At 46.5% G+C, this 27991-nt stretch overlaps 1 protein-coding gene across 1 annotated transcript; it reads left to right on the forward strand.

Moving 5' to 3' along the window:
• The first annotated feature begins 1656 nt into the window (after positions 1-1656).
• On the forward strand, positions 1657-26461 carry LOC149370294 (clavesin-1-like). The gene is made up of 5 exons (XM_089561120.1): positions 1657-1966; positions 15242-15481; positions 18400-18593; positions 24652-24762; positions 26020-26461. Exons 1-5 carry the CDS (start codon positions 1810-1812, stop codon positions 26248-26250), a joined length of 933 nt encoding a protein of 310 aa, XP_089417246.1. The 5' UTR covers positions 1657-1809; the 3' UTR covers positions 26251-26461.
• Positions 26462-27991: the final 1530 nt, after the last annotated feature.

Below are 27991 nucleotides of genomic sequence, written 5' to 3' on the forward strand. Positions count from 1 at the left end.
ACCGTTAGTAATATGCATATCAGTTTTTAGAATTTCGAAAGCGTGATTACCCTCGGCACTGGCGCCGAACAAATTTTGTCTATTCTGACGAGTTATGTGCAGTGGAGAGGAGGCTTTGCCTGCAAGCGCCTCGAACGCGCATGTATTTCGGCGCGATGTAGCCAGAATTTGTTGGGCAACACCGCCGAAGGTAACCGTGTTTTCGAAATTCTAAAAACTGATATAGATATCACTTACCCTGAGCGATACACCGCTCAATAATTAAGGAGCCTAAAAGTAATAGTGAAAAAGTTAGCTATTGAACATTAGTTAACCAGCCTGCTAGATAGCATTCCTTTGTTGTATTCTGATGTACTACACCGCTGAAAATGATATGCCGAAAAAGCGTTCGTCCAACTCAAAAAGCCAAGTTTTAGAAGTTGTGTAAAAATTTAGGTGAAGCACCCTGTATATAAACCTTGCGAGATTCAGTATAATTTTGTTGTACCAGGCGTCGCATGAACACATCGGTATTTGTAGCCCTCCCTATCTTTTGTAAACATTGTTAATGTTTTTTGTTCTCAATAAATTTTCTTCGAAATCTCCTGAGTGGATGTGGTTCTTGCGACATACCTACTTTCTCAATCTTTTTTGATCATATGTCTCTATCAGTTACCTTCTGTCTGCATGTGCCATTGATAATGATGCAGTTGGAAATGGGTACTTTCTAGTGGTTTAGAAGGACAGCCATACAAAGGCCGGACCGACTAAATTTGAGGCTAAAGAGAGGTGAAAATATAGCCATTTAATCTATTCCTACAGTATAAATCATTTAGCATTCTGGCATCGCTCACGTATTACGTTTGTTTCTGACGGTACATCTACGTCGGCGGGAAAACAAAGGAATCTGTACACGAGTAGGCATTCTCTAGCCGGTTATTCTGCACTTACTGTCGCACAGCGGAGAGTTTATAACAAACGCAGGAAGAGGATAAAAAGGACCAAGGTGCCCCCATCACGTTTTCTAGCATTGTGATAATCCCACCACAGAATGTCTGGATAAAATGAATGCTGTAGTATCGTGAAGCATTCCTTCTCATGAAGTCATAACCTGGGGAAGGAATTACGACTACTTCAAGGAAACGAGGGAACATGTGTGTTTGCTCTGCTCCTGGTTATACTACTGCGCAAAGCATGATCCTGAATGACTGACTCCCAGTGCACGTTCTGGCAGCTGCCGGAGTCGACAGACAGCTGGCATCCTTCAGAGCTTGCGAGTGCGTGCGGCCTAGGGACATTGAACGTCGTGTCCCGTCCAAAGTAAACTGCGCGCCTCCTCTCTGGAGTACTTGGAAATTTTAATCGAAAGCGGGAATCTGGCTTTGTTAGGTAGACTCCGCACATTTGTAAAAACGGAATAGGTTCTGGATATTTGCAGGAATCCAAACAATAGAGCACATTGCTGAGTGTAAATAACAAGGTGTCACAACGACGTTCAGCTTGGAGACTCTAAATCATTTGCCCAAGCGCGCTGTTCGGTGTACACATGTGCTTCGTCGTTCTGATCCGATAGGTAACCAATGTTTAAAACTTTTCTGTTTTTGGCAAGTCTACAGTGCTTGTCAGGAGCTTGACAAGCGTTCTTTTTGCGGATTTCTACACTGGCCTCCAGCGTGCGAAAGTCGACAGTCGCGACCAGGACTGCGCTTCGGATGTCACGTTCCTGAAGTTCCTGTAGAGCGGCTTGTATTCGCCGGCAAACTAGCCTAGAAAAAGCGGTTCACTACTCAAAGCTTTTCTGCTCACCTAATTGATTCACGGATAGCCACGATGTTGGGCGTGTACCGAAAAAAGTCAACGGAAGACACTTACGACACCTCTGAAGAAGCACTTCCTTTTCGTCTACAACGCATTGCTGAAGACGACCTTGGCGAAACGCCTATTAGGAGGAAAGAGTCACTGGAAAAACTTGAGAAGCTTTTATCAGGTGAGTCGCAGAAAGTATCAGCAGTCCCGAGGTTTAGTATTTTTCTTTTCTTCGCTCTTTCCTTCTCTACTCACTACGCAAAAGATCTTAGTGGTTAGCTGTTCTGAGAGCTCGTTCACTCTAGCGCGCAGTTAACAAATCTGCAGCGTGTTGCAAAGCATGATGCCGCAAGTGATTAACGGCTGGAGTGAAAAAGTAGCGCTACGTGCTCGTACGATATCGCAAACACATCGAGGTATAGGCTAGCCAGGCCAATCCTCCTTTTTTCGGAGAGGGGGGGAGGTGTCCTGACTGATAGCACTCCTTTGAAAAAAAAATGGCTGAGGCTTAACTTGGTTAAGCCTGGAGAATGCGAAGCATCATCGTGTCGCGTAATTTGGAGACGCACAACCACAGCGACGGCGCGAGGTGGGCCCCCGTTGCTCCACTGCCGTGATGTCATCGTGTCACGTGGTGTGACGTCATGTATCACGTGATTTGGAGGCGCATAACCACGGTGAAGGGCTGAAGTGGTAGCTAAAGTAGTATGCTTCGCATAAAATACTTGGAAAGTGGTCCGTCTCTTCCATGTTCGTTCTTCGGTCGTCCTGTTCCCTCTTGCGCCTTGTATCATCGAGTCATGCACCAACTCGCCCAACAGTGAATTATTCTGAGGTGCGCCTCACGTGGTGTAAGGTTAAATGCGAAATAGCGCTACGCTGGCAATAAATTCGTCCGCATTTCGTGGTAAAACATAAATATATTCTTCTGTCGCCGTGCTCTGGCACTGCCATGTGCCTTCACAAGCTTTTGTCAGGTGAGTCGCAGAAACTTGAGAAGCTTTTATCAGGTGAGTCGCAGAAAGTATCAGCAGTCATGAGGTTCAGTATTTTTATTTTCCTCGCTCTTCCCTTCTCTAGTCACTGCGCAGAAGATCTAACGGTGAGCTGTTCTGAGAGCCTATTGACTCTTGTGTGCAGTTAACAAATCTGTAGCGCGCTGAAAAGCATAATGCCGCAAGTGACGAACGGCTGGATTGAAACAATGGCGCTACGTGCTCGTACGATACCACACATCGAGGTAGAAGCTAGCCAGGCCGTTCCTCCTTTTTTTTTCGAGAAATGGGGGGGGGGGGGGAGCCGGCCTGACTAATAGCACTCCTTTGCAAAAATATTTGGGGAGTGCTTCATCTTCTGCATGTTCGTTCTTCCTTCGTCCTGTCCCCTCTTGCGCCTTGTATCATCGAGTAATGCACCAACTCACCCACCAGTCAATGATTCTCAGGTGTGTCTCACGCGGTGTAAGGTTACATGAGAAATAGCCCGACGCTTACGATAAATTCTTGCGCATTTCGTGGTAAAACAGCTGTCGCCGTGCGCTAGCACTGCCACGTATCACTCTTGCCTATTCAACGTCTCATAAATTGCCGCGGGCCACCAAATGCTGTCCAAAAAAGTAGACGCCCTTGCTTCCGACAAGGAATCAAGGTAAGAACTTCTCAGCATAGCTATGAGTCGTTTGCCAGCTACTGGCGCAGGGAAGCGATGCTACAATACGCTGTTGCTTTAGGCTCTATTATAGCTACATCTCTAGTGCTCAAATAAAAGGTAAATATAATAAAATTGAAGAGGACACTGAAGCTCCGCCTTAAGGGTATGACACGATAGCATAGTGGGTTAGACTTTCTATTCTGAGCAGTTTGACACCTTTTATCTCATTTTTCATTTTTTTGAAGTGTTTCAGTTAATTATTTCATCAATTACTCACTCTAAACTTCCTTAATTAGCACTATCAAGCATGGCATTTTAATTCTTAGCGTTCTCACAGCTTTCAACCACGCTTTCCTATTTTTTCATTTTTTCGTTTCTTTAAGTAATCAATTGTTCAACTAATTACAAGGATTTAATGAAGTTGTCATCACCTATCATACACTAATTAACCATCAATCACTAGAGCCACAAATTACCATGATAGTTTTTTACGCAGCCCCGATTATTTCGCAAACACGGTGCCGACGGCTTTTCGACCGAACAAGCTGTATACACCATCGCGTAAAATGCCTTTCACTCTCGTCACCTGTTCGGCGCAACGACAGGAACATCTCGTATTGCTTGGTTGCCGGCCCCCCGGAGCCTGGATTATTGCAGTGTATTTTCTTGCTTAGTGTACGCAAAGTGAACCAGCCGTAAAGAGAAAAGTTGTGAACATTGGGCACGAAAATTGCAGTAGAGAAGCCTCTTGCATTGCTCTCTCATATTTAAAACCCACTAAAAGCGGCAAAGTTCTGAGGAGGCTTGAGAGAACGTTCCATGATGCTCAAATAACAGTGAATACTAAGCAAAAGCCTCACGCGCGAGAAGTATTTGCGTATAAGCAACAAATATTATGGAACATTATTTCCATCCTGGGTAACGCAAAAAAAAAGAACGACAGCTACGAAGCCACCCTTTGCAATTGTTAGAAACCTTATTAGTTGTTACATTGTTTCCTGAGCTTTAATTTTATTTTCTGGTTCCCATAGCCATATCGTAGCGCAGGATTTAAAGTTCTATAAGTATTTTAGGTGGGACCAAATTCGAATGGGCTCATTTGTAATACATTCTTTCAAGCTGTGGCCTGCATTGCTGAATACCTGGTGGATCCAATTGTAACAGTTTTCGCAAATATAATTAGTCCCATATTCTATCATTATTTATAATTTACAAAGCACCCTCCACTTGACACAATAATTATTGCTTTTTGTTATGGGGCGCAATAAGCTAGTTAAATCTCAGTAAGGTAGCGTTATTGGGAAAAGGTCATGCGCAATTTTGAAAATTCATTATGCAGAGAACACACCATCAGAGTGTCTCAGAAACACAAAATGCTAAAAATTGAGCCCATGTACAGACTTACCTTGATGGAACATTTTTATTATGGCAACAGAAAGAACAACTTTTCAGTAGCCTGCTTTACAAACCAATACCAAACAGGACCTCCGCGTGACACACGGAATTCAGGGAAATGATACAAACTATATCATAAACTATGGGCTTCAAAATACTTCAACATATCTTACCAGCACTCCATGACTCTTTAAAAACTGTATGCTTAAATATTCCTAGCATAACGCTCATACAAGTCAAATCATTTTGGCGTGTAAATTTTCAGCCCTCTTTTTTTGTAGAAACGAGTTACTCACGTGCGAATTTTCAACCTTCTTTTTTGGTAGAAACGAGTCACCCCCCTGATTTAACACTGTGTATTAATTTCATTGCTGTATGAGCATGTGTTTTAGAAAGGTGTCCAGAGAAACACGATGTTGTCCTTCAGGTTCTCTCTGTGCGTTAATTTCACTAAGATGTGTGTAGCTTTAAAAGTTTTCATGCAGATAAAAATCATTCTCGCTATCGCGGCATAGATGTGTGCGTTGCTTGTACAGGCGCCCACAGACTTGACACGAATGACAGAAAGCGTGGGCTGAACTGCCGCCAGCGCCATCACACGATAGTGATCGGGTGCCAGATAATGATGTCCGCCTGTGTTCGGCGGCTGATGATAGCTGGTGCACAACTCGCTTTGACTGCTTCTTCAACTGTGCCTGATCGCCGCGTATACAGTGCGCTCGTTACGTAAGCGTTTCTCCGCGTTTTCACCGCAGATGCGCGTACGGACACACACTGTATTTTTTTTTAGCGGCAACACGAAAGTGCGCGCTAAGCTTCCTCCGCTCGCGCGCCTCGACTGTTAGGCCCGAAGGCTGCCGATGTAACGAAAAGTTTCTAGCAGTACAGTGTGCTTCCAAGTTCACCCGTATATTCCGAAACTTCAGGGAGCGCACCACACTGCTCATACCATTTTTTTTTGTTAGGTCGGCAGCCTTCGGACAAAATCTACAGGGCGCAGGAGTTGAGGAAGCTTTGTGTACAATTTCGTGTTCCAGCGACCAGAAAACTGCGAAGAGTTGATCGGGCGTGCGAGGGTACATTCGGAAGAAAAATGCGGAGAAACCATGCGAAATGGCCCCGTCTAGGCGGCGGTCAGGCACAGGCGAAAAAAATGGTTGAGGTCTAGTTGAGCTATGCGTGATTTAGCGGAATAGTTCAACGACGTAGCCTATACTCCGACCGACTGGCTCCGTCCATAGCGAGAACTGCAATGCGAATGCCGCGAGTATGGCGCCGGCTCTTTTTTCCAGCATAGGGCGAGATCACGTGGTCAGACACGTGGCCCCACCTGCCAAGGCGGCAGTCGGCGCAGCGGTCGGCACGGCGACGGCGCGTGGTGGCAGCTTCGGCGAGTGAAGTTATACGTAGCAGCCGTGGTACGTGGCACGTGATACGTACGTACGTGATACGTACTTGACACGCACGTGGTACGTGATACGTAGCAGACGTGGTACGTGGCAGCCACGTGATACGTCACATTCTGATTCCGTGGCACGCGTTGGGGCTGCGGCCACTCCTCAGATAGATGACAGGTCGCAAACACAAGGAAAATCGAACCATTTATCCAGGCATTTACAACTTGTAAAAACGCGATGCTGCCACAGTCGTGCAGCGCGGTAGAAGGAACGAGAGAGTCACGAGTTACATAACATGACACCCCGGAGGGAGGTGTAAAGAGGGAGAAAGCACGCGGGCGAGAGGGAAGGCGCACGGGGAGAAGGAAGAGAAAGAGCGGGGAGGAGAGAAGTCCAGTGTTCGCAGATGAGGCTGGCGCCCGGGCGGGAAATTCAAACTGGACTCGGGACAGCACACTCCCCGTCTGGTTATACATATTTATTTATTTATTTATTGTACCCTCAGGGCCATAGGCATTACAGAGGGGAGTGGGTTAATTAGGATAAAGAACAATGAATACAATACAGTGAAAACAGGTAGTACAGAATAAATTTTCTCCAAAATTAAAACAAACAACATTCACAAAGCGTAAATAACATAAAATCAATGTACATAACACAGTGGAAACAGATATTACACATGAATCAACTTCTTTCAGAATAAACAATGTTAGCTATTGCGTCGTGAAAGGTTTTGTTATCTGCAATGGCTGCAATATCGGGGGGAAGGCGGTTCCATTCCACAGATGTGCGAGGAAGATATGAGTGAAAAGAAGATTTGGTGTGGCATGTTGGGATGCCAACCTTGTGGCGGTGATCGATGCGACGTGAAATGTATTCTGGGGGTGATATGAAATAGTCGTGAAGCGTAACGTGATGATATAGCTTGTGAAATAGTGTTAGGCGACCAACTTTACGGCGAGATTGTAACGATGGGAGTGACACGTTAGATTTCATGGCTGTGATGCTTGCCGTACGGTTGTAATTTGAAAGAATGAAGCGAACGGAATTATTTTGGACTAGTTCCAAGGAATATACAAGGTTATCAAGTGTAGGGTCCCATATTGATGCTGCGTATTCTAGTTTAGGACGTATAAGTGTTTTATAGAGTATAAGCTTAAGAGATGAGGGAGCGGCTGAGAAATTGCGACGTAAGTACCCTAACATGCGGTTAGCGTTATTAATAACGTAGTCAATATGAATAGACCATGTTAAATTTTGAGTGATATGAATACCTAGGTACTTGTATGTTTTTACCCAATCAAGAGGAGTGCCGTTAAGATAATATGAAGGAAGAGCGTTAGGTGCACGGGAAACACGCAAAGCTTTACATTTATTAATGTTTAATTCCATATTCCATGTAGTGCACCAGTCTGACACCAAATTGAGGTCTGACTGGAGAGTGTCAGTATCGTTAACGTTATTTATTTCCCGAAATATTACACAATCGTCAGCAAAAAGGTGAATGTTGGAAGATATGGCAGAAGGAAGGTCATTAATATAGATTAAGAATAGGAGTGGTCCAAGGACCGATCCCTGTGGAACACGAGATAGCACGTTAGCAATCGGTGAATTAGTGTTATTTGCATGCACAAATTGCCAACGGTTGAGAAGGAAAGATTTAATCCAGTCGAAGACGTTAGGATTGAGATTAAGATGGCTCAATTTATGTAGCAGCAATTTATGACATACTTTGTCAAAGGCTTTGGAAAAATCTATGTGATAACCACTATGTGATGTGTTCAGTCCTCACACGGAATAAGCAGGACTGTCTCAGTCACAGGACGGAGAAACGTCTTAATCACTCCCCGTGTCGCCGTCTTGATCTCGACCTTTCGCACCCTGCCGTCCGCACTCGCGATGGCGTTCACAATGAGTCCCATGGGCCACTCGTTGCGATGAATCTGGCTGTCTCTCAGGAGCACGAGGTCACGTGCCTTGAGATTCCGAGTTGTCCCCTGCCACTTCCGACGACTCTGCAGGGTGGTAAGGAACTCGCGTCGCCAACGGCACCAAAAGGCGTCGGCCAGCCACTGAACCTGCCGCCACTGTCGCCGATACACATTCTTTTCACCGAAGGCTGGTGGCACTGTGTTGCCGCCGACTTTCTGGGTCAGGAGTGTTGAAGGAGTCAGCACTTCCCAGCACTCGGGGTCCGTTGAGACTGGAACGAGGGGTCGGGAATTTATGATCCCCGAGACTTCCGCCAAGAAGGTTACCAAGACTTCGTGATTAAGGCGACGAGAGGTACTCTCAAGAAGCATGGAGTCCAAAATTCGCCGTGTGACTCCTATCATTCTTTCCCACACTCCTCCCATGTGAGAAGCATGAGGGGGGGTTGAATACCCAAGTGCATCCTTGGTCTGACAGGAATGTTCCTAGCTTCTCGTGGTCTGGGCCACTGGTGTCCAGTTTTAGTTCTGAGCACGCTCCAACAAAGTTCGTACCGCAATCGGACCTCAGCTGCTTTGCCGGGCCCCTTATGGCGAAGAATCTCCGGAGAGCATTAATAAAACTTGAGGTGTCCATGCTCTCAATCACTTCGATGTGAAGAGCGCGGATACTCATGCAAGTGAAGAGTACGGCCCACCTTTTGTTGTTGGCCTCACCGCCTCTGGTCCGACGAGAAGCGACTTGCCACGGGCCAAATACATCTAGTCCGACATAAGTGAAAGGCGGCTCGGTGCTTAGCCTTTCTGCAGGCAGGTCTGCCATCTGCTGCAGCTGCCTTCCTCTGAGCTTGCAACACGTAACACACCTGTGTATGTATGAGGCGATGCTACGCTTAGCTCCTACGATCCAGAACCCAGCTGCCCTGATTGCTCCATCAGTGAAATGGCGTCCTTGATGTTTCACCAGCTCGTGGTAATGCCGCACAATCAGGGTGGTGACGTGATGTCGTCCTGGCAAGATGATGGGCTTCCGCTCTTCCTGGTCGAAATGGTTTGCTCTGTCTAGTCGGCCACGAATTCTCGAAAGACCGTCGGAATCAACCCATGGGTCCAGTCTCCACAGAGGGCTTGACTTCGGAAGTCGCTTTCCTCGTTGTAAGCTTTTCAACTCTTCTGCAAAGGCTTCTTTCTCTACAGACAGAATAATGACTGCCTTCGCTCGGGCTAGGTGTTCTGTAGAAGGCCCTAGTTGGCGAGATGAGCTGTTGTGCGGGCAGTCTGACACGTTGCGAGAGGTGCCCCGAAATTTGCTCACCAGCCGCATGAGCATTGCTACTGCGCGAGTCAGCTTAATCCAACTCGAGAAGCGCTCGAACCGCCTGCTGCCGAGTTCTTGCACGTCTACACTGGTTGCGAGAACATTTGACTGGGCCGCACCTCCGTGTCGGAATCAGCATCGACCAAGTCGAACTTGCCCTTCAATACCCGCGAGCAGTGTTCTTGATGATACAAAAACTCCGGGCCTGTCAGCCAGGCCGATCCCGCCATTTGGGCTGCTGGCAAAGACCTTGTTCCGAGGTCCGCAGGGTTCACGTCTGAAGGAACGTAGTGCCATTGCTCTGGCCGTGTAGAGCTCCTGATGCGTTCGACCCTGTTACTGACATACACATAAAACCTCCGAGTCTCATTGTGTATGTAACCCAGGACCACCTTGCTGTCAGTGTAGAAATTTACAGCATCAAGCTCCATATCTATTGGACGACTGACGAGCTCTGCTAGCTCCACTGCCAACACCGCGCCGCACAGTTCAAGCCTTGGGATGGTGTGTTCCGGATGTGGTGCTAGCTTAGCCTTTCCTATGACGAACCCGACATGGCACGCACCATCTGGATATGTCACTCTGAGGTAAGCCACTGCAGACACAGCCTTGGTTCATGCGTCGGAGAATATGTGCAGTTCCTTGCGCTGTGCGGTAGTGAGTGAGGCAGGGGAATAGGTGCGAGGTATGTCCAGCTGCTCGAGCAATTGCAAGGAGTCTTTCCACGTCTCCCACACGGCCCTCTTGTCTTCAGGAAGTGGACAGTCCCAGTCGCATGTCCCAGCGACCAGCTCTCGGAGGAGGGACTTCCCTTGAACGATGACTGGAGCCACAAACCCAAGTGGGTCGTACAGGCTATTCACCACTGACAAGACACCGCGTCGAGTGAATGGCTTCTCTTGGATTGGAGTCGTAAATGTGAAGAAATCCTTCCTCAGGTTCCAAAAAACTCCCAGACTGCGTTGGATTGGCGGCGTACCATTGCACAAGTCAAGATCCTTCAAATCCTTGTCACGGTCTTTTTCTGGAAATGCTTCCAACACTGTAGGGCAGTTAGAGGCTATTTTGTGGAGCTTGAGGTTTGACGCGGCCAACATCTGTTGTGTGCGGCGCATCAGGCTGATGGCTTCCTTGTCTGTAGAGAGAGACTTCAACCCATCCACATAGAAAGCCCTCTCGATGAACTGCCTGACGTCGCTGCCAAATTCTTCCTCTCGTTCTCGTGCTGTTCTCCGCAGCCCATAGGCTGCAACTGCTGGTGAAGGACTATTTCCAAACACATGTACCTTCATTCGGTACTCCACCACGTCACTGTAGATGTTGTTGTTGCGGAACCACAGAAATCTCAGATAATTTCGGTGGTCGTCTCGTACCAGGAAGCAGTAGAACATGTGCTTTATGTCCACAGTTATCGCCACGGGTTCCTTCCGGAATCGGATGAGCACTCCGAGCAGGCTGTTGATCAAGTCTGGACCGGTAAGCAGCACACTGTTTAAAGACACGCCTTTGAACTGTGCACTGAAGACAAACACAACTCGTGTTTCGCCGGGTTTTCGTGGGTGGCAAACCCCAAAGATGGGGAGGTACCAACACTCTTCTCCTTCTTGAACCGGTTGAGCTTCTTCGGCATGGCCATTCTTGAACATGCTGTCCATGAAGCTCGTGAATTGTTCCCTCAATTCTGGCTTTCTCTTCAAGGTCCGTACGACAGCTGTGAGCCGCGACTCGGCCAAGCACTTGTTATTCGGAAGCCAAGGCCTTGAAGAACGGAAGGGAAGAGGCGCTACCTAACTGTTGGATTCATCCTTTGAGAACTCGTCGTCCATCAGCTTCAAGAACTTCCTGTCCTCGACAGAAAGTGAAGGTCTGTTGTCATCCTCCGTTGTTTGGAACAGCGTTTCAGCGATCCCATCGTCATAGCTGTGTTTCCTAGCAGCGTGCTGAGCTGGTTGGAAGCAGTGTGTCGACCCTTGCATGGCAGTGAGTTTCTCCTTGACCAAGAAGTGATCCTCACATGGCTCGAAAAGAGAGGGACGTCCATTTTCGAGGACGTTTGTTTTGAGGTTGCTGACACAGTCTGGTGTGCGACTTCGACTTATGCAGACATTTCCTACGATGACCCATCCCAGATCCAGTTTCTGAGCAAATGGCGCATCAGCCGGTCCGTTGCGCTGTTGTCGAACCTTGTGTATTCTGAGGATGTCTCTCCCGAGGAGAAGTAGAATCTTGGCCTCCGGGTCCAATCAAGGAATGAATTTAGCAACAGCTCTGAGATGAGGGTGATGCAATGCAACTTCCGGTGTTGGAATCTCGGTCCTGTTGTTAGGCATTTCGTTGCATTCGATAAGCGTTGGCAAGGGAAGCTTCACGGAGCCATGAATGGCTTCTATGAGAAAGCCAGACGCTCTTCTTCCTATTGCCTCCGTAGTTCCAGCACATGTCCTTAGTGTGTAGGGGGAACTGTGACCATTTAGTCCGAAAATGTCGAAGAACTCTGTCCTTGCAAAGGACTTGTTGCTCTGGTCGTCTAAGATGGCATACATTTTTGCAGTCTTGTGAGGCTGGGTCGGATGACTTACTTTCACCAAGCAGATCTTGGAGCAGGATTTGACACCGCTGTTTTGACCGCAGACCTCTGTGCACTTGGATGACACCTGAAGTGCAAAATCCTTGTCTAGAATTGCATCTTCAGCATCGTTCCGAGCTACAGGAGGCCTGTGGCTGACATTTCCAGCATGAAGCGCCGTGGCATGCCGATCGCTACCACAATCGTCACATTTGAGAACTGTTTTGCAGTCTCTTGCAAAGTGGTCTGTCGAAGCGCAGCACCTGAAGCATATCCCAAAATTTTTTCAGCAAACATTTTCGTTCATCCAGCGGCTTTTCCCTGAATGCGCGACACTTCCGGAGGGGGTGAGGCTCCCTGTGCAGAGGACAATACTTGGTTGCATCATGCCACTTTAATGCGTTTGAGGGCGGATGGTCAGTGCTTGCTTCCACGTCCGTCATTTGCACTGAGATGGGTGCTCTTCTCGGGCTTCCATCCGATGCCCATCTGTCTGCTCTCGTGAGCCTTGAAGGGGTGCTGCTTGCGGAGCTGAGTTTGAAGCTAGGATCGTTTCTCGTTTTCGCTTGATCCCTGATAAAGCTGGCAAAGAACGAGAAAGGGGGAAAGGCGACCTGATGATTCTGTTTGTACTTGGAGCCTTTCGCGATCCACATGTCTTGCAAGCGCTGGGGCAGCTTTTCTGCAATGGGGTTTACCCCTCTTGCGGTGTCCAGATAGGAGAGCCCAGTCAGGTGAGGGTCACATTTTGCTGCCTCTACTTCAAGAAGGAGGTCTCCCAGCTCTCTCAATTTCTGGGTGTCTTTGTCGGTCAGTCTGGGGAAGTTCGAAATTCTTCGAAAGATGGCCTCTTCTATAATTTCTGGGCGACCATAGCATTCCTCAAGTCTTTCCCAAACTACCTTTAACCCGGCCTCTGGGCTGTCGACGTGCACGGAACGCAGCCTCTTCGCGTAGGTTGACGATTCGGTCCCAAGCCATTTCACGAGAAGGTCAAGTTCCTCGCTTGCCGTGACTTCGAGAGTCTGAGTCATTCCCTTGAACGTATATCTCCACGACCGGTAGTTTTCAGGGCAGTCGTCGAACTTCGTAAGCGAGATACTCACAAGGTCTGCCGAATCAGATACTTTGCCATGGCGGTCAGTTCAGGGGCGTTAGCTTCATCTCCCTGCTGACTAGCAATGTTCTGCGTGATGCCTTGGTTGCGAGTGCTTGGTGTGCATGGAGCGCGGTCTTCAGGTGCTTCATTGGCGTTCTGACAGACGTAATGCTCCCCGCCGTCATGCTGCTGCGATTGCTGGCGCGGGCCGATGCGCACGTGAGCCTGGTCAAGCACGTAGTCAAAAGTACGTTGAGCGCGGTCTTCGGATGCCTCGGAGACAGTCCGACAGATGTGATGCTCCCCGCCGTGCTGATCTACGGCAGCCTCCAGGACGTCCGCTTGCGCTTCCGCGGCGGCCGCTTCTCTTTCCAACTGCATGACTTGTAACTCTGTGTCTAGCTCGGCTTTCTTGCGTTCGATTGCCGCAGCCGCACTTTTCTCTTGTTCTTCCAGTCTGGCCTTTTCCAGTTTCACCGCGGCTTCTTTCCTCTTGAGAGAAGCCTGTACTCGTGCCGCGGCGGCCTCCGCTCTTGCTCTGGCGGCCAGCATGCTTGGCGTTGTCGAGACGGCCGAACTCTCCGAACGAGCTGAGCGCGACGAATGCCGTGACTGCACATAGCTTGCTGTGTTCTCAGAGCATGCAAAATGAGACTGGTCCGGACTCACTTGAGCAGCGGGCGACTTGCGGTCCTGTGACGCCATGTCGTCCGTGGCTGCGATGCGAAAACGGAACTTCTGAAGAGCGGGAGCCAGCCAGCGGAGCCTAGGTGCTTTCGAAGATTGCGCGAGACACCGACTCGACGTTCATCGCGTTTTTACTATTCTGATTCCGTGGCACGCGTTAGGGCTGCGGCCACTCCTCAGATAGATGACAGGTCGCCAACACAAGGAAAATCGAACCATTTATCCAGGCATTTACAACTTGTAAAAACGCGATGCTGCCACAGTCGTGCAGCGCGGTAGAAGGAACGAGAGAGTCACGAGTTACGTAACATGACACCCCGGAGGGAGGTGTAAAGAGGGAGAAAGCACGCGGGCGAGAGGGAAGGCGCACGGAGAGAAGGAAGAGAAAGAGCGGGGAGGAGAGAAGTCCAGTGTTCGCAGATGAGGCTGGCGCCCGGGCGGGAAATTCAAACTGGACTCGGGACAGCACACGTCACTTGGCTGCCACACCACCACTCCTCCACTTGAAGGTCAAATTGCGACGGCGATGACCTTGGCTTGACTAGGCCAGTAAAGCTTCCGCTTTAAAAGCAATCAACGCGAGCTGCGCACCAGCTACCGTCAGCCGCCGTGAACATACCGACAGCATTATCACGCATCCGATGACTATCGCTTCGCAGCGCTGGCGACAGTCCAAGGCACGCTTTCTGTCATTCGGGTTAAGTTTGTGGGCGCCTGCACAGGAGTTTCAGGCTCGTCAAGCTGCCCCATGAATCTATTTCCGTGGGCCTCCTCGATAAGAATATATGTAAATAACTCAGTTGAATTGAAACTGAAATAGCCTCAAACTCTTAAACAGCAATTCGTTGAAAAGGGGACACAATAGTCCGTGCCGCGATAACTCGGTCCCCTAGTTTTAGAAGTGCCATAGGGTGCCTCTCCACTTAGCGGACTATTTTCGCGCGCAATTTGAGCATGTTGCCAAGAGCCTACGCCCTGTAACAAAGCAGTAACTCTCGCCTGGTGATCACTAGGAATTTTGGTTGGTTCATCCATTGACGGCTGGCTCGTACATCACCGTGCCACGCGCATGCCATTGCGAGCAGTCTTCTTCCCGGATTCCGAAAAAAGAAACAAAAACGCTTACTCATTTTATGGCGTGGTGGAACTGAACGGTGGTCTGCTAATCGTACTCCAAGAAACAAAAGCCGAGCGAAAGCGTCCGCTTTCTATAGCAACTAGATGGTTCATATAGTTTTCTTTTTTTCTGCGAGTGAAGCTTTACGCCTCGGATAATGAGGGCACTGCTATCACAGGCTCGGTTCGAAGGCCCGTTGGGGTGCTGTGTCTGGCCGCTGACAACGGTAACGTTTCGCTTGTTGTGTCTTCGCCTGTATATGTTATACTGCCGTTGTGAATTAACATTACACGCAGATGAGCCCGATCTGAATTCAAGAAAGGACACCGAATTCCTTCTTCGTTTCCTGAGAGTGAGGAAGTTCAACGTGGAGGCCGCCTTGCAGACCATCAGAAACTACTACTACAACCGTTGGACTTGCAGTTCGGTGTACCGTGACTTTTTACCGTCGACGGTACCCTCTGAAGCACGGAAATTGGTCATGGTGATGCCAGGAAAGGACGTCTATGGGCGTCCGATCATGTTCATCAACTTAGGCAAGTGGTCCCTGGTCACACTTCGGGGGGTGAATTGCGCGTGTGGGTGACCTAAATTTACTGCGTATGAAAACGTACTTAATTAAGGGCGCCTCACATGGATGCTGCTTTGACGTGCAGCTGCAGCGGCCGAGGGCCGTAGCCAAGCGCCCTACTCGATTTGTCACATGCGCCGCTACATTTACGTTGATGACATGACAGGTATTCAGTGGAAATCATTTTCAGGACACGTGGTGCTGCCTGTACAAATGCGAAAATGAAATTGTAGAAGCTGAAGGTAAAAACTGTAGCAGCTGAAGGAAGCAAAAATTGTTTTCAAGCTTCGCTGCGTGTCAGTCGCTAACGACAATGTCAGGAGCCCAGTATAATTGCGAGCTCTTAATGCGCCCACCACTCTAGGACCGCGCATCATCTTTAGACAGTGAACCCGTAAAGGTTGCCCTTTGAATTTACGCGGCAAATCCATACCAGTCACTTCGATCCTTCAGCGAGTGACATGGTGATTATGTTTTGGGTCATGTGACTTTTGTATTACATTCCTTCTTCACTGCTGTTTTAATCCTGCGAACATTTCAATGGGCTCAATTTCTGAAGATGATTGCCGCACCTGGGAGATCAGTTGGACACGTGGGTGCTTGGCATGCCCTGCGAGCATGGGCGTGAGGTATGCAGGTAGGCGTGGGACATCCGAGCTCTGGACTTAGCGCCGACCAGACGCGGGCTCATGCTGCGTGAACATACTTCCCTGCTAAAAGGAACGCTGAGCAGCAATAGAATCTGGCCTGTACCGATAGGGTACTGCGTTCCAATGGCATCAATGCCAATCTCACCGGAAAAAATATATATGCTTGAAACAACAAAAAGAAACGAAATAGAACTGTTTCCTTCACCGGCCGATTTTCCAAATGAAATGAGTGCGTCGAAACCGAATTTCTTCACGGATATCAGAGGGCACGCTACTCAGCCATTGACTTCCTAGCTGTGATAGCCTCTGTGTTCAGTAAGCAAGTAACCGGTTCGAATCGACTGGAAGAAAAATTTTTGAATCCAAATTTTTTGGTGATATTTTTTTTTGTTGGCTGAGAAACGTCAGTATAGACCGAAAGTGCCAGAGAATACATATACATTTTTTTTCTGGGAACAATTATTCGGTTGAGTTGATCTTAGTTACTCTATGAACTATGGCTGCGACCTCAAAACGCTGGCAAATTGCGAGTATGTGTAGCCCGGCGACACTCAAAATTTGAATGCGACGAGCCAACATCACCCAAAGGAACTTGAGATGTTTCAGAAAAAAGCAGCAAGGCTGTCCAGTACCCAAACTACTAAGGCCTCCCACCGCCAGCGTGATGCCAAGAAAGTGAGATATGCACCCCAAGCCATTAGTGTGCACGTGCCCTTTCTGACTAGCGCACGTGGGCATGCTCGCGCCGGCTGGTTCCTCGCGATAACCCCTTCTCACGACCGCGGCGGATGGTGAGAGCGGCCCGTCTGTGCTTGTACACAAATATCCGCCAACAAACACTTTTTCAGAGACTTCATCCTTCCACCGGCACGCGGACGTGGCTCGGTTCTGTTCGCCTTGCGATCTTTAGTCTCTGGTTTCCAATAGCCCCGGGAGGTGAAGCGGGCAGTCCATAAATTTAGCGGCTGGATCAGTGGCTGGAGGCACAGCTGGCACTTCACCCCGCAGTAATAGCAGACAGGCGATTTCCCTCAAGGGTCTGCTCAAGGGAGAACAACCACAAAGGGATACCTTTATCGCGTGCCTTAGTAGCTTGGGTCCTTGACAACCATTTCTACGGCATTGCCATCCCGTCTTTAAATTATTTTAGGCAGCGTCCTATTCTATAGTAACTGGACCAGGGAATCAAATTGTGGGGTAACACCAGGAAGACGCTTATGAAGGAACGCCTAACGTTTTTGACATATAAACAGTACAAGCGGCTTAAAATATCAATGCGAAGCCCTTTCTAACGTGATGGGGATGATTGTTTCAAATTTAACCGCCTTTTTTACCATAAAATTAGCTACGAGTTCTTTTCTGCTTTGTGAAGACTGCAAATGAGTGTACAAATTCTTGTCCTCTAGACTTCTCCGCCAGTGTGTGTGTATTTGTGTTTTTCTTCATCTTCACGTGTCCTGTGTTAGCCATCGGTTGCAGCTCCAGCATTGCCAGTCCCCATCCCCACTGATATCCTGCTAGTCACCCTCTTTTTCTTAGCTTACGGCGCTAGTCATTCTTCGTTTTCGATGTCGTTTTTTGCATAGGATGCCCACAAGACACTGTGGTGACTAAGTGGCTGCTGGCAACAAATCTGCGAAATCAATACTTGCGCCAGTGGCCGCACTTTCATGGGAGCGATGTGCAAAGACGCCTATATACTGACGTTTCCTTGCACGTTAATGAAGCCCACGCGGTCGAAACTAATCTGTAGACATCAACTACACCGCACCCCATTACACAATGTGTTCCTTTGGAAGATGAAGATCCACACAACAATCGAATCAGTGGAGCTCAGTGGCAACAAATGGAAGAATGGAAGTTCAATGACCCTGAGATAGGGCGCTCTCTCAAGGTACAATGGGCACATGACGCATATGTCTGCTCTTGGTCAAGGATAGTTTGATTGCTGGTGCTGTCGCGAGAAAGGCGCATACTACTAAGGTCCTCTCAGCTTAGATTTAAAGCGCAAACGGTATTATCCTGCGCTGAGGAAAATGAATTTCGCAGATCTCTTTTGCTAAATACATTAGGTTACTGCGGCACGCGACGAAAGGCGCGGCGGAGTTACTTCCATCGCACCCTCCAATGATTTATTTCTTCTTGTATCATTCTAATGGGCGCGCCATGAAAGTCAGCTGGTAAAAAGAAACAATAAACCTTGATGCTGCTCCTCATTATTTATCCCTTTCAGGCGCTTGGTCGGCGAAACAGACTTCGCACGCCCTATTTTACAAGGCAAGCATGGTGTGCCTGGAACACATTACGTCAGATCCAGCAGCCCAGACTATGGGTATTGTCCTGCTAATGGACTGCAACAAGTTCGCGGTAGAAAACGCACTTGCTTTGAAACCAGGAATAATTAAAGCAGGGCTGGAGTACGTCCAGGTAAGAGATACCTTGAACGCCGTTTAAAATCCAACGCCGTAACGCAGTAGCTGCTCCGAGAGCTCAAAACAGTGAATTCAAGCTAAGAATAGAAAACAGAATTCACAAGCCCCATTTTATTTTGGCTGGCAGGATAGTGAAGTAGTTGAAAATCTATGAGCTTAGTGAAGCACAAATTCACTCTTACGAACATCAATACGAAACCAAAAATGTGTTTTCTTGAAAAACTTTTTCGTTCATCATTCATTTGGTTAATTGTTTATTATTTATATCGTGTTTCTTCATTGCCAACGGCATGAAAGAGGAAAGTGGTTGCAAATGTGAAAAGTAAAACACAAAAAAAACAAAACCTGATTAAGGCTCTCGTATTGAAACAATTTCAGGTGTGTCGGCTTTTACCGTATTAGCCGAAGCTGTTATGGAAAGCTGCTAGTCTTTTACGGTTACTGTCAGTGCACGTAGGTGATATAAGTCTGCGGTTTTACGTTACAGAAACGACTGAAAAAAATTGGTAGTTCTGCATTATGGGTTACCCACTGCGTAGGCGTGGTATAATCGCGATAACAGGTTATAAGGAAGGTGGAAGAATTGACGTGGCAATTCCCGATGATAAATTATCTCCAGGAAGAGACCAATGCGACATATATTGCCACACGAACGTATGGATATCAGGTTCAGGTAGACCTCCTTGTATACACGAACGATAGTTGTTTTGATATAATAAGAAAGAGTGTAATAGAGTGGATTTTGTTGCACCATTTACAAGTAATGTTTTGTGGCTGAGGGTCCCAGATGCTGCGTATTTGGTTTGCAACCCTTGACCTATTCTTCAACAACAGTTTGTAGGATGGAAGCACTTGAGAGAAATTACAATAGATTACCACGGGACAAAATTTGCATGTTTAATGATTTATGCGATATTTCAAAGGAAATGAGAGTTCGTGTCCTGTGTACATGAAAGTTCTTTACGAAAGAACGGAGACTGAGGGGACGTGATTTAATAATAAAAAGGGGTATATTTTTAAGTTCTGGACACACGCAGGAATGCATGCTTGTTGATATTAAGATCGGTTAGCTGTATTTCGAACCACAAACAAATGTCGATGGTATCTAATCGGAGATATTTAACAAATCACTGCTTTTTATTTCCCCTAAAATGATCGAATTAGCGGCAAATAACTAGGTTGTAGAGGAGGCAGAAAAAGGAAAATTTTCTCTCGTCCCTGGATTCCTCGTCGGCGTAGTCGGCATAACACGCCTCCCGACAACCTTGGCATGTAGCAGCACAGCGACATGCCACCTTCCAAAAGCGAGGGGGGGGAATGGACAACTGGAAGGTTGCTTCCAAGGGAAGATCTCGAAGGGTGGCTGTTATATAAGTAAACCCCTTTTTGTTCCTAGCGTGGAGTAGGCTCCAACTGAACATATTTAGAAACCTCTCTCTGAATTTTTGTACCTCAGGATATCACAAAACTGAACGAAGTGAAGAGCTGCGCTTAATTTCGCGTTACCGGCTAACATAATCGTCTGTGAATTTTTAATATCAATTAGAAAACGAAGACAAAGAACAGAGCCTTTTGGGAACGCCGGGATACAAATGGTTTCAGCAAAAGTTGAGATTGTTACCGGAAATGTACTGTGAACGTATTCTAAAAAAACGCTCATCCAGCTAAAATGTTCTGGATTGATGTGCATGATACGCAGTTTTTGAAGTAACAGTTTATGACACACTTTACAGAAAGCTTTGAAATAACTCAAAGGCATACAACCTCCTTATTAACAGTTATAAAGAATCGCGTTTATCTTGTGTGGCCAGAACGCAGGTCGAGTTTCACATAAAAACCTTATTGGAAAACATTTTGTGAGCTTGAGAAAACGAATGTTACTTTAGAGAGTTTACAACACAAAAAAAGTTAAGCGGACACTCAAGCTCCGCCTTTAAGTGTATGAAGCGAGAGCGTTAATGACATCATTGATGCGCACAAACTTTTCTTTGTTCATATTCTCACATTTATTGCGATTATCGCAACGCAGTTTCCACACTCTTCCTTTTGAACTTTTCCACACGGCAGTTTACGTACGTAATCTTGCTTCCATATACATGCACTGATTACTACTGACTGCACTGCACGCACAATCACGTGGTCAGAAAGAAGCTCGCCACTCGGAAGCATATTCCGCGCTCAGAAAACTTCCTATTGCTCGCGCGCCATCTATTGCCGCAGCGTCGTACATCCGATCGCGGAGGCTTCCTGACAGCCGCCACATGCCAACCTCGCTTTGCCACATGATGCAAAGTGGGTAAGAATTGGGTCTTTCGACACGCCGCCGACGCCGCCTTTTCATTTCATTGCTGCATAATCACTATGAGTGCCATTCAGCGAAAATGTGAATGTGGGCACCTGCGTGGCAACCGCCTGATGCCTCCGGTGCTTCGCAGGGCTGAGCACAAGAATTGCTCTCGGACGAGAGGCTGGAAGCAAAATCGGCACTGTCCGGCGCGGTGACCCAGTGTTTATGGTGCTCGGCTGCTGACCCGAAAGACGAGGGTTCGATCCCGGCCACGGCAGTTGAATTTCTATGCAGGCAAAATTGTAGAACACCGTGTACTGTGCGATTTCAGTGCACGTTGAAGAACCCGGATGGTCGAAATTTCCGGAGCCCTCCACTACGGCGTCCCTCATAGCCTGAGTCGCTTTGGGATGTTAAACCCCATGCACAAAACCAAAATCAGCACTTGAGGAGGCGGCAGAGGCAGGAAAAATGCACCTCCAAGTGCGCGGCAAGTGAAAAGAGAAGAAAAGTGGCGCCGTATGGGAGCGCGCGTTGGCATATCACGTCAATAGAACCGTTAGTAAGACATAAAACCTTCTAACTAGAACATACCCTGGTAGTGATGATATGGTGCAGTGCGTAGCGAAAGATTCGAGGGCACAGGAAGTTTGAGCTCAACGTTTCTTCAACAGTAGACGGGATCTTCATACAAAATATAGGATTTCTGAGAGTTGTACACATCGGTTATAAAGGCGTTATCTTCTTATTTGATGAGCTGCAGATCTTTTATTTAAGATTTTTTGCATGATCGGCAAGATGTGACATAACAAGTTTTCCCAAGTGTTCTTCACCGCTGATATCTAATCACAGAAAGCTGATTTAGAGAAGTCCAACACGCCTCACTTGAAGACTGCTTTGGTGATCTTGTACTTTTGCTTTTTAGGTTTTGGTAGGCTTCTTTTGCTGGCATTGCACCAAGGAGCGGCCGGCTTGTTAGTCATATCGCGGAGTTAAATATACATTTTTGTTAGGAGAGCAGTCATGTGCAAGAACAGAGACCAATTAGTCTCTACTGCGCGGCTTTAAACATCTAGCAGCGATATGTCGAAGGAACGCAATTCCCTCTTAATAGTGTCAATCAGTGGGTTCTTCTAATTGCGCGTTCTTACTCAACTTTTTGGGCACAATTCAGTTGTCAGAGATTTAAATGCAGGGTGCTGAGTGATCCCGCAGTCGAAGGTGGTGCTTGATCCAGGAAATAAAGTCATACTCTCAAGCGACTACGAAGGCAGCTTTGTCAGCAACATACTGTGCTGTTCTCGTGGACTCCGCGCCCAGATATTAGAAAGAAGAAATGAAAAAAAAATGTCTCTAAACTTTTGCACTTCGCATGGCATTCCGATCCATTGCAGGAGAGAGGTGGAGGCATTTTATCCTATGAATAATAAAATGCCCATCCTAGAATGGTGGACCTTATTGACAGTGAGCAGAATCCATGTTCAGTACATCATATATGTCATTAACGAATTTCTGCATGTGCACAGGGGCGCTCGAAACACACCAAAAACAATATTCATTTGTTTTAAACGACATATATCCGAACAAGCTATAAAGGAGCGTTAATATGCATGCAGACCAAAGCGAGAATTTTCCAGATTAGTATGATAATGCCTCCTCCAAGTCACTCAGTGTGGTCGCAGCGGTGGATAGAGAAGTTATCAGCGGGAAGATGAAGTTTGTGGCAAGGAATATCTGAGGACAAACAGAGTTCGATGTTAGTGAGAAAATATTTCGGGAAGTTAGCATGTAGATTCTTCACGACCCAGAATTAAATTGAACTGAGCTTATTTTTCCAGTATCATTGGGGATGGGCCGAGGATAAAAGCAGCGAGAGCAGCTTGACGAGTCTATCCGAGGATAAAAGCAGCCAGAACAGCTTGACGAGTCTATCCACCCCTATAGTGGGTGGCGGAAGACACCAATGCAGAAAAATGAGTACTAATACGAAGATCGAGACAAGTCAGTCGCCACTGCAGTGTGGGGCAGAGAAAAATAAAAATGAAGAGACATATCTACACACACAAAAAAAATCAATGATGGAGCAGTTTCAGCTAACTACAGGAAGTGGATCCGTTTTAAAAGTTGTTTTGTGCGATATTTCAGATACGATCACATATACAGCATTAAGCGTGTTCAAAGTGCGTGGCAATGTGTTTTTGATACTTTGTGTACCATATGTACTACGACAAGTTTAAACATAAGGGTACTCAGGGTGTCTGCTGTGAAACTGCCCAGTGCTAGTACGAAGGTCTCCTAAGTGGCGGAGGTTGTTGTTATTCTTAATTAGGTCAGTTCAGTATGCGTCAAGCCGTTTTAAATGGTAAAGGTCCATATTTTTTTATATTATACTACTTGACCATAGTACTACATAACTATACCATATTATAACAAACACTTAAGATTCATATCAGACTGCCGACGCGGGATCGATCCACCAATGCATATAGAAAATTTTAGTTCGTGCCCGGAAACTAAAATACGAGGCCGTTTAAGCCCTAGCATTCATTGCACCGTGCATTCAATACAGTTTGGTGTTATGTTTTTTTGTGTGATTTTTGGAATGCGAAAGAGTGGATTAATATAAAGTACCAGGGCTATCTAGATACGGTCATTGGGTGTGTAAAAGGAACAGGTGGTTGTTTTGTAAAAGCACGACACTTCACGAAGTGGTCCTTTCCATACTTCGTTCACGGACTCATTTGAAATGCTACAATTTTCTTACCAACTATCTGCTTCTTTCCTTGATGGTCCAAAAAAAAAAGTCCATTTAGCCAAACGTTAAGCTGGACTCATAAATTTGACAAAGACGTGCAAACATTCTTCCAATATTGCGGGCTTATGTACCTTCCTATTTGCAATTCATTTTTTTTTACATTTCATCAAAGGTGTTTCTGTTACTGCCTTTTAATGTAGACACGCTTGAAAAGTCTTTGGACTCATAACTCTGAAGTCCTGAGAAGTGAAATCTGGAACTGTTTTTTCCGCAGAAAGTAAAGTGGCTAACTACATTTTGCTAAAATATTTGTTGTGCACACGAGGAGCGCCGAAATAAGACAGAAATGACCAGTGCTCTCATAGCAACTCGTCGTTACAATGAACGCCATCGGCTACGCAAGAAAACATCAACAGAAAACGATCGATGCACAGCTATCAAGAACCGAAGCAGAAATTCGCGTGCCAATAAAGGCACAAGTTTAGAAAAATAAAGGATTAAAAAAAACTTTGTTGCAGCCGCAACGAAAATCACTAAATCTTCAGGCAAAATGTTCGTTAAAAATCTCTGAAACCATCCAAGTTATATAACGAGAATTTCCAGAAAATTTCAGATATGTATGCATACTGGAGAATAATTTCATCTGGGAAAAGCATAATAACCTTCCCCACTGGACTGCGTGCAGCTTTAAGTGGTGCACACAGCTGTCTGCTGTGCATTCAGAAATTGCTGAAAAGCATTGCCTAGCGATCCTGTGGCTGTGTGGGCTTGCTTGACAAAACTAATGCAAAATAAATGCGCGTTTAGGTATTTTTCTCGCTAAGAAGGGAACAACTTCGACAGACGGCGGCATGAGCTGCGGTATTCATTTTGTAGAATGCTTTGTACATGCTAGTTCACGCATGAAAACCACACGTTATATTAAACTATAAAATATACCGCTGATCCTGTCGCCTCAACCGTGTCTCTTTATCGTGCTTTTTTTCCGACTCACTTGGTGAAACTCATCAGGACTGCATGCCGTCCAGGATAAAGGCATTCCATGTGGTACATCAGGCGCACGGTTTCGACATATTATACGCCATCATGAAGCCTTTCTTGAAGACAAAGCTGGCCAGACGGGTGAGTGGGGATGGGTGCATTGCGCTTTATAGCGAGGTGTCGATAACCAAACAGGCGATAACCAATAAGGCTTGTGCGTAGCATGAAATCACTCATCCAGCACTACTTCCTCTTTAACATAACTCTGTCGGAGACGCAGCTTCATTTGGATACCAACCAAGTCGAAACATAAACCATAAACCAAACATACGGTTTCCGTGTTTCAACATTCCATCTCTTAACGAAGCCTCAAGTGTATTGTTCAACTTCTCGATCTCCCAGTGATAATCTTATATCTCCAGTGTGGGTTTTCGTAGCTGTGGGCCTCGTAGCTCTATTAGTGGAAGTCACGTAGTGCGACAATGTTTCTCTCTAATCCGAGGGTGCAAAGGTGAAGTCACTAACCAGGCGCTAAGCTTCTAAAATTCGCTGTAAAGTATACGAGTGTGTAAGCAAGAGCAAGCAGTCCTGCCATTGCACACTATGGATGGATAGTTTATTTATGCTGCTAGGTATTGTGTAGACATGGCCGTATCCTAGACTTGAATTTATTACAGTGAAAAACGGACGGACATGTACTCGAGTGACACGGAAATTAATTTCTCTTGGAGCCAAGCCTAACGTCCCTGCTTGCTGGCTTCTCCGGCTACGTAGTTCGTCTCAAAACTCTGAGCCCCTTGGAAAGGCTGAAAGGAAATTTGTTCATTGGAGTGATCAGTGCTCTAAGGGCAAAGTGACTTCGGATTAAGGCTGTAATCTTCTACCAACGTAGTACGTCATAATGGTTTGGGCCTACAGTTTCGAATAAATGGCATGGCAAGAAGGGGCTACTGATGATTATGAGCAGGCAAAATGCATAAACTAGTCACCTGTAAATGTTTCACCTCATATTGATATATTAAAGAACAGTGTACCAGCTATCATCGCGTGCGGGTTCTAAACTCGAACCGCTGCGCAAGCGACATGCGCACGCCTGTGCTTGCTTCTGTAATTCAAAACATTCTCGATGATAGCTCTAGATGAAGTTAATGAACTGGTAGCACACGATAAGTAAGTTGTAATAGTACAGCTTTGCTGCATTTACAGAGTCAAAGTTTTGCTTTCTTTATGATCACAAACATTTTGTAGAGGCACTCTAGTTCCACAGACTTCTTACCTCGTAGTCGGTACTTGAAATCGAGTATTTAACACGCATTCGCTCACCTTTATCCTTTCACTCTCGTATAATGAAAATGATTGTTACCAAAAGCGTTCTGGTAATGTGTTTTTCTCTTTAAGTTTCAATTCCATGGAGAGAATTTGGAAACACTTCACAAGGAAATTTCTCCGGAGAATCTACCACCCGATCTGGGAGGCCAGGCTACACCACTTGATTACGGCGGCTTCTGGCATGAACTGGACAAGCTAGAAAATCGCTTCGAAGCTGAGAACCGCTACGGCTACTCCAACAAGTACCTCGGAGACTTCGCCACGAAAGAGGAGATAGAAAAAGATCTGGAATTTTTGTGAGAGAGAAAAGAAAGAAAAGAAGCCCGAGGTGGAAGTGGGATTGGGAAGTCTCCAGGAATGCCTAGCGCACGTGCCACCTAAGTATGCTGAAATATTGATGGCAAAAAGAGCTAATTTTCTCTCTGTTTTTGCATCAAATTCTCTTAGTGTGCTCGCCCATAAAAGGGCTTCTCTGGGGTTGCTTTCATCAAAATAAAAATTTAATGCACAATATCAGTGCTTTTTTTCTTCCTACTGTAAGTGTCTGAATAGGGATATAAGTGGCCGCAGAAGGTGCCTTCCACAAATTGATCAACATGCATAGAAACTTATAATATGGTCTGAAATGGTAAGGATTAGTGAATGGCACCTAGGTCAGATCGTCATTTATATTTTCGCTGCTGTCGCTCCCGCTAAGTTGATAGAAGACACTTTGCAAAAACAAAATTGCGGCATGATCAGTTGGACCCCCTCTGTACCTATCTAAGAACTGTTTTAATGCACCAACGCCTTCTACTTACAACGACACAGGCCATGCGCGCCGACCACACAAAGCCAAAAAAACGTAATCCGCTCGTCAACCTGAAAAAATCCGACTCCTTGCTGTACAAGTGGATCGACGCATCGATAACACACTTATCAGGCCGGAACCTCGCGATTTGCGATGCTTCAGGAATTTCGCTCTCTTTCTTTTCCTTCACGAAATCGATAGCCTTAGTCCGGTTGAAAAGCGGAGTGCATCTTATTTATAATGCTTGCAGGACTTGAAAAGCTTAGGTAGATGTTGCACACGTGTATCGCCTAAGGAATTCGCATGCTCTAATAATCTGATTTTACTGCAGCTACTTGTTTTCCCGACATACGAGGGGCGTTCAATAAAGATTTTCCCTCACCCACTTCCTGTGGACGAAGTGCAACGAAACTTTGTAGATTTATTAGCCCTTCTCTACATACACTCTAAACACAGTAACCTATAACGTAACTTTTGGACGTGGGTAACTTTTGTCACAAAGGTTACAATGGATGTTTTTTGATGTTTTCATTATGTTTTCTTTATTTTTGTGGAGCCCAAAAGTTACAACGGTCCAAAGTCAACCGTTTCAAAGGTTACAATGAAAAAATTGCCAAGTAACCTTTGCGCTGTAACCTTTGCTCAACACGGTTACCTATATACGTCGTCAAGCCAGGAGATATGCACATGTAGAGGACGTATGCTGCTTTATGTGCGGGAATGTGCTTTTCGGATGCAATGGGGATGCGGTTTCGACCGCAAGAGGGAGACATCAACGCAAGCTATCGCATGAGCCCGATACTGCTGTTTTGGGTCGCAGCCGCATTGAATCGCGCGTTATCAGATATCTGCCTTCACATTTACCAAAGGAGGCTGCGAATGCAATGCAAATGCAGTATTTTGCGGCTGTATATGAGAACACATCTTTAATGTTCGATTCCTATCCATGAGTTTTGCAAAGAAACCCAACGTGCTACTTCTCTAAGCATGTTCTCTACCGATTTTATTGCTCGAATAAACGCTAAAAAACTAGTATTTCAAATTCCATGTAATTTCTCGATGATTCGGATACAGCCATTTTCTCATCTTCCTCGAACCGATCCGCGGTAGCAACGGTCGCAATTAATAGTAAGAAAGCAGACATATGGAAGGACAGCGCCTGGAAAGGCGACTGCGGACGTAACCGCATTTGCGGGCCCGCCGAGTGCGCGATTCGATTTCCCTTCATGCGGCTCTCTTCATACACTTCCA

The sequence above is a fragment of the Amblyomma mixtum genome, chromosome 1 (genome assembly GCF_055824585.1).
Source record: "Amblyomma mixtum isolate Tamu chromosome 1, ASM5582458v1, whole genome shotgun sequence".
Taxonomy (NCBI): domain Eukaryota; kingdom Metazoa; phylum Arthropoda; class Arachnida; order Ixodida; family Ixodidae; genus Amblyomma; species Amblyomma mixtum.

What these genes read in the sequence shown, in the direction of transcription:
- LOC149370294 (XM_089561120.1), top strand. Translation starts at nt 1,810, where the DNA reads ATGTTGGGCGTGTACCGAAAAAAGTCAACGGAAGACACTTACGACACC. An exon ending in CAGGGCTGGAGTACGTCCAG is followed by an intron (nt 18,594 to 24,651) that starts GTAAGAGATACC and finishes GAAACTCATCAG; the next exon opens with GACTGCATGCCGTCCAGGAT. An exon ending in AGACAAAGCTGGCCAGACGG is followed by an intron (nt 24,763 to 26,019) that starts GTGAGTGGGGAT and finishes TTTCTCTTTAAG; the next exon opens with TTTCAATTCCATGGAGAGAA.